Source organism: Cariama cristata, unplaced genomic scaffold (genome assembly GCF_000690535.1).
Source record: "Cariama cristata isolate BGI_N322 unplaced genomic scaffold, ASM69053v1 scaffold435, whole genome shotgun sequence".
NCBI lineage: Eukaryota > Metazoa > Chordata > Aves > Cariamiformes > Cariamidae > Cariama > Cariama cristata.
Window position 1 is genome coordinate 1 of NW_009615579.1, and position 9,452 is coordinate 9,452.

Consider the following 9,452-nt stretch of genomic DNA (forward strand, 5'->3'; position numbering starts at 1 on the left):
TATTTCTATTATATATTATTCATAGAAATAAATAAGCATCATGTTTGATTTTTCACATACACTATTTAAAATAAGGTAGATATCCATCTGGCAAGCCTTTGTTGCAGACGTTCAAAATGGAGTTAGAAGTTTGTGCTATCATAGGTGAAATGTTGTAGTTGTGGGTGTGTTCTGTTTGCAAGTGTGTTCATATGTGAAAAATTGTTACATTTTAATCTAGAATAAAAGCGTGCACTTTCCTCTGAGAAGCAAGTACAACAGGCTTACCAAAGTGGCTCCCTTCTTGCAAGAACACTACCAAAGTGGCACGTTTCTTGCAAGAAAATCCTTCTTGTTTACTGTGTAATATATTGCACCATTACCTTCATCAAGCAAATTATTCCATTATTGAGGATGCCACCATGGTGAGTGACCTTGTAAAAATGGAAATAAGTCAGTGTGTTAGTTTCAAATGTGCTAATTCTAATGTCTTAAAGTAGGCAACTGTTTAAGGAAAGTTAACTAACAGGAAAATATCACCTGAACTTGTATATATCCTTAAATTGATAAGTAGATATGGCTTCTGTCATTTCATTTCCTTTCAGATCTGCTGGTTTTGTTGTGGCCTGGGTTTATGCATAATTTTTATCAAGCGGTTTTATTAGTAAATACATGAGAAATCATAAACCGAAAAGCCATATTTAAAACTGTTAATGGCCTTTCTGTCAGACTTCATTTTTCTTAAAGATAACAGCAAAGAATTAAAAATCTGCATGTGGAGTTTTTAAATTGAATAAATCTCAATTATTAAGGCAAGTGCATGCACTGATTAGCTTATTCCAAACTCTCTCCTCAGAACTAGTTTTCCTGTCTTTTAGAAATATTTGGATAATGCAGACAGTTTAAGAATTGAAGAGCTAGAACTGTAGAAACTTTAAGGCTTAAGAATCTAATGTTTTTCTTGGTAGCTTTGGAGTGTAAGTGTCTGGATTGTAGTGGTAAATAATTGTTTGAACAAACATATTAGGCATAAGGAGGAGTGGTTGTTCCTGATTTTGTGTCATTTTCATAATCTAATTCCATGGCTGTCAGATTTAAATATTACATTTTTTTCAACACATTCAGCTGAGAGCTCAGTGATCAGAAATAGTACAAGATGTGGCAGAAATAGCACTGTTTGATTTGTGGTCAAAATAAGAAGCTTTTTTTTCTTTAGCACAGTTCAGTGATTTAATCAAAACAATCCCTATTTTTTACATCAAATTTATATTTTTAAAGTAGTGCTTACAGACAATGGAAAAAAGCCTCATCTTTGTAATTTCAGTTCTGTTTCTACAGTCAATCTAGTGCTGTTGTGAATTTTAGTCCATAGTTCAGAGTCTTGTAATTACTTAAGTACTTCTAGTTTCATATTTAATAAATCTATTTCCTGTTGTTTATTTTTGGTTCCTTGGGCTAGATCCTCAGGTCATGTAGATGAATGTATTTACTGTGTTCAATGAAGCTGTAACTTTTATTTGTGAACACTATGGCTTCTTATATCTGAATGGATGTTGCGTGGTGCCAGCATGTTTCTGTGATAAGCCTGTTGAGCACAAAGACTTGAGGGAGTTCTGACTTCCACCGCCCCCCGCCAATTTACTTCAAAATACTGTGAAGCGTATTTTTTTTTTTTTTATTTTTTTTTTAAGAGCGATGGCCTTCCTGCCTTAGTAACCTTAAAGAAGGGTCTAGTTGCCTTAGCAAGGCAATGGATGAAGTTCATTGTGGTGACCCCAGCCTTTAAAGGAGTCAGCTTACACAGACCAACTCAGCCCATGAAATTGCTGACAAATGCCTGCCACGAGCATGAGGATGGACTTGGATTAGACAACGGAGGGGGTCTTCAGAGTGACACAAGTGCTGATGGAGCGGAGTTTGAATTTGATGCAGGTATTTTTGTGGCATTCTGTCTCCATGAAAATTCATAGGGACAAGTAGCTCCTCTCAAAGCATTTGTAACTTCTTTAGGTTCAATGCTTGAATATGTTATGTTCTTTTTTAGAATCACCAAGCTTCTTCTAGAATCATCTTCATTTTGAAGCTCCTGCTGCCAATTATAATTATAGCATTATAATAATTATTACTTGTTTGGGGAAAAACATAACAGGAGACTTCTCTTTCTTTACATGCTTTGTCTTGTTATTTACTGTACAAAATACATTGACTTAACTATTTGCTAGATTGGAATTAGGATTTTGTTGTGCAGCTTCCGACCTTAGTTAAGAATTGTAACGTGCAACTCTATGAAGTCTCCCAGGAATAGCTTCAAACCTACCTTTTTATTTGTTCTTTGTAAAGACATATTTTTCTCTCTTCCGACCCCCGCCCTTTACTACTTCATATGTGGTAGATTTCTGTTGCCATTGTACATGTTGCTAACTTAACATAAGATACTGATTTAGCTTTGTACTTGATATAGAGCTGACTTAAGTAAGAACCACAGAAAGGTAGGGCATAAATAAATACATGTTGTCGGAGCACTCTTTTTTTGCTGTCTTGAGTTGACTTAGTTATTTTGTATTTGTAGCATCTATGTGCAGTGCTACTGTTCTCAGGAATGAATACAGAGTTCATGTTTTTCTTTCCCTTTTCTCAAGTAACAATTTTGTAACTTGAGGAAAAAAATAATTATAAAAATCAAGAGGAGAATCTGCTTTTAGCTAAAAGCCAGGCAGCAGTGACCAGCTTAGAGAGCAAAACCAAAGATGTTTGTGTGTGAAACTTGTATGTTGGAAGTCTTTGCCCCATCCTCTAAAATATCTGCTTTGGTTAAGCAGAAATAGACTATTAGAACCAATGACATATTTTAATTTTTTTTTTCCCCCTGTGTATATTGGTCTATTTTTCACCAAGAATTTTGGAAGTGGCAATTTTGCTGCCATGTATACGTTTACTTATAGACAGAATTCATGCGAATATACGCCTCTTAATTCAAAAACCGATCAACCATGCCAGAGTCAGCAAAAGAAAGTGAAATTTGACAGCTTTCTTTTGGAGCTGTAGCATGGAGCAGCAGTTCTATGGCATTGGAAGGGCAAAAAAATTTAGGCTTGGATTATGAAACAAAATCCAGTAGACCTGGGTCTGAGGTTTTCTTATTGTCTTAAAATTCCCTAGACAGCTGTGTGTAGGTGTGTGTTAGAATTTGGAAGTTCATGACTGCTTGTAAATAAATGTACCTAGTAATAGATAATGTTGGTTCCCCACATATACACAAATGAGAAAATTTGTTTGCTTGGTTGCAGCTACTGTGAGTGAGCATACCATGCTCTTAGAAGGAACAGCTCATCGCCCTCCGCCTGCTGGTGGCTCTTCTGGGCCTGTAACTGGTGCTGAGATCATGAGGAAATTATCCAAGACTCACACTCACAGTGATTCTGTTCTGAAAATAAAGGTAAGTTTCTAGCGCCATGCACAAGGGGAAAGTGGTTTGTAGCCGGCCTGTTTAGAAGCAGTTCTGTAGGCTGCAGATGAATAAATGCTTGTCTAAAAAGTAACTATTAACTGTAACACATGAAAGGCATGTTCCTTACCTTATAAAACGGATGCTTGATCAGTTGCCTATATTCTACATCTGTTCTTTATTGTTTTTCTTGCCGATTAACTTCAGAGCCACACTTAAAAACAATGTATATGTGTATCATTTAAGGATGTGCATTAACTTCTATGGCTTTTCATCTATTTATGGAAGCAGAAATGAGGATTTAACTATTATTACACAAAATCTAAGATTGACAGAGCTCTCCAATAACTTGTTGTAAAATTAGTGTGTGTTTTTTATTCCACAAGCTGTTCAGAAAACTGTAAGATTTTATTTTGATCTCTACTTTATGAACAGAAAGTGTGTGTGAATGTTTGTGGGATTTGGGGGTTGGGGTTTTTTTGTTTTAAGTAATTTGTTATCTTCTGTGAGTATGTTAGGCAGCTTGGTGGCTTGTACCAATTCCTTTTCAGCTGTGGCTTTTCACAGAATGATCAAGACTGAAAGGGACCTCTGTAGGTCACCTTGTCCAGTGCCCCTGCTCAAGCAGAGCCACCTGGAGCCAGTTGCCCAGGTGCTATCTCCAGATGGCTTTTGAATATCTCCAAGGGTGGAGACTCCATAACCTGTGACAGTGCTCAGTCACCCTCACAATAAAATGATGTCCTGGAGTTTCCTGATGTTCTGGAGGAACTCCTGTGTTTCAGTTTGCACACATTGCCTCTTGTCCTGTCACTGGGCACCACTGAGAATGGCCTGGCTCCGTTGTCTTTGCATCCTTCCTTCGGGATTTACACACATTAGTAAGATTTCCCCCCTTTCACCTTCTCTTCCCTAGGCTGAACAGTTCCACCTCTCTCAACCTTTTCTCATATAAGAGGTGCTCCCGTCCCTTAATCATCTTAGTGACCCTTTGTTGGACTCAGCAATATTTCTCTCTTGTACTGGGGAGCCCATAACTGGACACAGTACTCCAGGTGTGGCCTCACCAGTGCTGAGTAAGGGGGTAGGATCGCCTCCCTCAACTTGCTGGCAACTTACTGCCTAATGCAGCCCAGGCTGGACAGCCCATCACGGGCACGTTGCTGCCTCACATTCAACTTGGTGCCCACAAGAACCCACAGGTCCTTTTCTGCAAAGCTGTTTTCTAGCTGGTCAGACCCCAGTACATACTGGCGCATTTGTCCTCTCTAGCAGATAGTCGCCTGCTACTATCGCTTACTGCTCCCTCCTCGTGGTCTTGCATGGTTTAGGGTTAAGTGGCCCAGCTGCTTTGCTAGAAAGCACATCTGGCTCTTCTGCAATTTTGAGGGCAGAGAACTTCTTTCATAGTTTTAAGCCTTTAGGTGGACCAGGAGCCTTCCTCTTGGTGCCAGAAGTCCCCAGCTTCCATTCTTCACCTTCCCCAGAGGGGTGTACTCATCATTATACTAGAGATGGAAGGGATTTGGTCTTCAGACAAAGGCCAAATACAAATGAGGCTTGTATTCAGTGATATGCACTGTTCCTTCTGCAAACTTGCTTTAGGTGAATTCTACACATCTGCAGTTCCATTTGTTACTTGTTGGGCTCTTTAAACTATTTTTACACATAAAATTATGTTAATACTTGAGAATTCAATAGCACCTTTATGCACAATACCTGTATGGTGTATGACCTGCCCCAAATGAAATGCTACTTGCCCAAAAGTTTGCAGGAATGAGAATTTTGTAGTTACTGTGTTCCGATCTCATATTCAGACCAAATGTCCCTTCCTTTTTGCAGTTTACGCAGTACTTCATTAGTTTGTTTGTTTTTTCCACAAGGGCATACATCCGTACCATTCCTTAAGTTACACTAGTGGAGATACAGCTACAGATTCACCAGTGCACGTTGGCCGTTCTGGAATGGCAGTCAAAGAAAGTCCAAGAAAAGAGAGTCTGCTCAGCTATCTTACTGGGAGTTTTCCTAGCCTGCATAACCTTTTGGAAGGGACTCCTCAAAGAAGTACAACTGCAGTTAAAAGTAGTTCATTAACGAGAACAGGTATGATGTAGCATAAGTAAGCTAAAGGGAGGATTGATTTTATTTTAATGATTTTGAAAAGGTACTATATTTTGACTATGAGTTCTCATTTCTGTTTAAGATCCCACCTCCTCCCTCTGTCCCCCCAAATAAAAATCATGGTTTTTAATAGCAGTTCCTAGACATCACTGCACCATACTATTTCCTAGAAGCAAACAGCAAGTACATGAGGTTGGGAAAAGAAATGACAACTAACAAAATAAATAAATATTTTATTTTTACTTAACCTTGCTACTTTTTGAGTATAATACATAATTACTTAAGTGAGTCTTTTTGAATTAATAAGGAAATGACACGATCATTCTGTATTTGTCATTTTTTTCTTGATCTTGTAAGTAGCTCAAAGTGGGCTAAAACTAATGTTCCAGTACCTTAGTTTGTGTATAATAATTGGCAGGTTTTTAGTAACGGTCTTTTGAACAAATTTTTTTGGTAGAAGTTTGAAATACATATATTGAAATTTTCAAGTTCTATATTATTGTTCAGAGTGTGTTGTTATAATTTATATAAAGAAAACTAGATAAGTCTGATACTGCATTTTCTCTAAAACCTCTCTCCTTTCCTGTCAGGGAATGAAATATTATTCAGAAAAAAAGGTATTTTGGTTTCTTAATGACTCTTTTCCTCTAATTAATGGTAGAGATGAACAAACACAAAGACAGTTGTAGTGCGACATCCATTAGAGTCATAGTATAAGTTCTGTGGTAGCACCTGTAGAGCTGCTTGACACATAATTTACTGGAATAAACCTTGAGGATTAGGCTTACTTTTATAGTGAGTAGGTATTGTCAGTAAAATTATGCTGTGTTCCTAGTTTTTGCTGACTTTGGTACAACAAATGCTAAAGCTTCTGATTTATTTGTATAGGAAATACTGTGGCCACAGACATGTTATCTGAACATCCTTTGCTGTCTGAACCGTCTTCTGTGAGTTTCTATAACTGGATGTCAAATGCTGTGGGCAACAGAGGAAGTGTAGTACAAGAAAGTCCGGCCACCAAATCTGGACACAATAGCCTTCCAACAGGTACTGCTAATTACAGCTGAATTTAAGAGATGATTCTAGGTTGGCTGTTCCTCTGTTTACCACATTCTTTCTGAAAGTAATTGAGAAAGTGACTTAAGTTCAACAGATGTAAATACTACTTGTGGGACTTCTCAGCAAACCGGAAAATGAACAAATGTGATTTAAGCAAAACTATTGTTTTCATTTCCTTCACCCTGCCTCCGAAAATTTAGGTTTTTCTTACATTTGGAACTGTAAATGTAAGTGTGTAACTGCCAAAAGCTAAGCCATAAAATCATCCTCAGTTGCAGAGTTCCTTGGATTCCGTTAGTTATTTTTAACCTAATTTGCATGTGCTGTTTTTGTAGTAAAGATTTTGTACATTGGAATCCTTGCTCTTTCTCAGTTCAATTTTGAGAGTAAACATAAACATCTATTTTGAGAGTAATGGATGGGAAGTGATCAACTGGTGTAAGGGAATGGAGAAAAGAAAATATACATTACTGGAAGTCCCAAGTGTATTAAAGAAACGGATATATAACAACTTATTGCAGCTTATTATTCTTGTAAGCCTGTCATTCATAATTCTCAAATGTGTGTATCTTAATTTTTTTCACTAACACTAGATTTGAATGTTTCTTCTATTAACAGTATTTCAAGTATAATATATTAATCTTGGGCAATAATAGGTTGTTTTAATTTGGTTTTAATATTGAACAAATAATCTGTTGCTATAAAATATCTTCGTGCTGTATGTATTGCTTAACTGGTGTGGCTCCTCCATAAACTGGAATGTGTTTCTCTGCAGAAAGAATCATAGAGGAGAAGTATAACTTTCCATTTTCGCCCCTTAGAAAAAGCTGTATTTTTTTCCTACTCAAACTAAGTTTGTCACAAGCACATGTTCCTGAAATTAAGACTTAGTGGTTTTAACTCGGACACGGATCTATCCAAACCATTTTTCTGTGAAGGTGTGTAGTTGTGGCTCTCTGAAAAGCGCTGTAAGCTTGAGTTTTGAAGAATCAGGATTAATTTACATTAGCAGAGCAACTGCGTCTTAGGGAGGTTGAGTCCAGTGCAGACTCAACATGCAGGTGATTCAGCATCGCTCTGCCCTTGTCCTGTAAGGCTGATTGTGAACAGAGCAACTGCAGGGAAGTGGCTGTCCGTAGGCATTTTTATGAAGAGGATGTTTGGCTAGAGACTAATCTATAGACATCTAATTAGTGGATCTTGCATTGGAACTAATAAAACCCAGAAGCTTATAGCATATTGAAAGCTAAAAGCCAGTATCTGCAGCTGTGGATAATCTTTGTTGATGGTATAGGCTACTCAGCCTATAAACTATTTCAGTTTAAACAGGAGTTAAGTACCCTATAGAATGCAGTGCTGACAAAAGGCCTTGGGAAGGAGGGCAAAAAGAAGGAAATACGTTTGTGCTTTCCAGGTATGAGTTGGACTATCTCTTTTGTCTGTTTCAGCAATATCAGACTCTTTCTTTATTCTGAATGCCACTTTTGTGAAGGTATAGACCTGACTAGGGTTCTGACTTTCTATGTGTATGGCATGTGTTTCTATATGATTAATCTTGCTGAATTAATAGAGTTGGTGGTGTTAGAATTTGCTGTGGTGGTAGTGTTCCATGGGTATTTATTTTTTAGGTGTGGCACCCAATCTTCCTACTATACCCTCTGCTTCAGACTTCAACACGGTTTTGTCTAGTGACCAGAACACCCTGGATGGCACACACTCGCAGCACAGCACCAGTCAGGATGACATTGCAGGTGTAGAAGAGGGTAACCAGGGGTTTCCTGCTGTCCAGCTAGCAGATGCACAGGTAGGTCTGCTTTGCTGATGTATTTTGGAGTTCTAGAGGGAAAAACTAGTTATTACTTTAAAAAAAAAAAAAAGTCGTACAACGATGAAAACATTATCCTTTTTTTGTACGTCTTTCTTATGCATTGCTATGCAAAGATGAAAGGCTCAAGAAACCTCTGAAGTGTCCCATAAACTTTATGAATGGTGATTAATAGAGCATTGTTTTATAACTTCAGAGACTATATTGGAGGATTTATGAGATTAACCTAGTTCTCCAGAGTACTTTTTACTGAGGGGAACATGCAGAAACCTTGCTCCTATAGCTAAGCATTTAATGCTAGCTTGCTGTAGTCAATCTTTTTAATCTCAGAAAGTCCATAAAGCTTCTCATTTTTATCCTTATTCTTTCTGTTTTACAGCACAGTCAATAAAAGTGAAAAGTATTCTGTATTATGTAGCTGACGTTGTAAATATTGCAGATCAACAAATGATGGAGCAAGAATATAGGACTAATCTAGACAATAAGAAGTAAATCAGTGGGTTTTGTTTTGTAGGTTGTTTTCAAACCTCTTCTAAGTTACACGGGAATTCAGTCTCAGGATGCAATGCCACTCTGCTACAGAATGTACTTTGGAGAGTACCTTTCATTCTCGGGAACTTTGGACTGCCTAAGAGCAGATATTGTTGATTCAGATACAGCAAAGGAAAGAAAAAGCAAGCGAGCCCGAAGGTGTGTGCGAGATATTTGAAAATAAGTATATTGATTAAAGAATAGAAATTAGATTTTTCATGCGAAGACATAGAATTCCAAAGCACTTCCATAGAATAAGGAGCAGTCCTTTGTTCTTTCAATCTTACCTGTTTAGTCTTCCTGTTAAAATATATTTTTTTTATCTTCCTATGGAATGCTTTGGAAATTTTAATTATTTGAATCTCAACTACTTTTGAAAATTGGAGGTTGGGGAAAGGAGAGCTGGTAGGAATAATAGTGGGGGAAATTTGAGAATCTCTTCAATGCTGTTTTTTAATAAATCCTGTAAATGAGGTGGTTACTTTTGGTGTA

At 37.5% G+C, this 9,452-nt stretch overlaps 1 protein-coding gene across 1 annotated transcript in view; it reads left to right on the forward strand.

Annotated features, from left to right (window-relative positions):
- Positions 1–220: 220 nt before the first annotated feature.
- LOC104161413 (uncharacterized protein KIAA1109-like) overlaps positions 221–9,452 on the forward strand; it is a gene marked incomplete at both ends in the record, with an annotated part of 46,482 nt that continues 37,250 nt past the window's right edge. Inside the window, 8 exons of the mRNA XM_009699848.1 lie at positions 221–264; positions 296–404; positions 1,671–1,911; positions 3,267–3,415; positions 5,308–5,527; positions 6,434–6,592; positions 8,233–8,408; positions 8,944–9,119. Of these exons, the coding sequence (XP_009698150.1) occupies positions 221–264; positions 296–404; positions 1,671–1,911; positions 3,267–3,415; positions 5,308–5,527; positions 6,434–6,592; positions 8,233–8,408; positions 8,944–9,119 (1,274 nt within the window). The remainder of the gene's footprint in view (positions 265–295; positions 405–1,670; positions 1,912–3,266; positions 3,416–5,307; positions 5,528–6,433; positions 6,593–8,232; positions 8,409–8,943; positions 9,120–9,452) is intronic.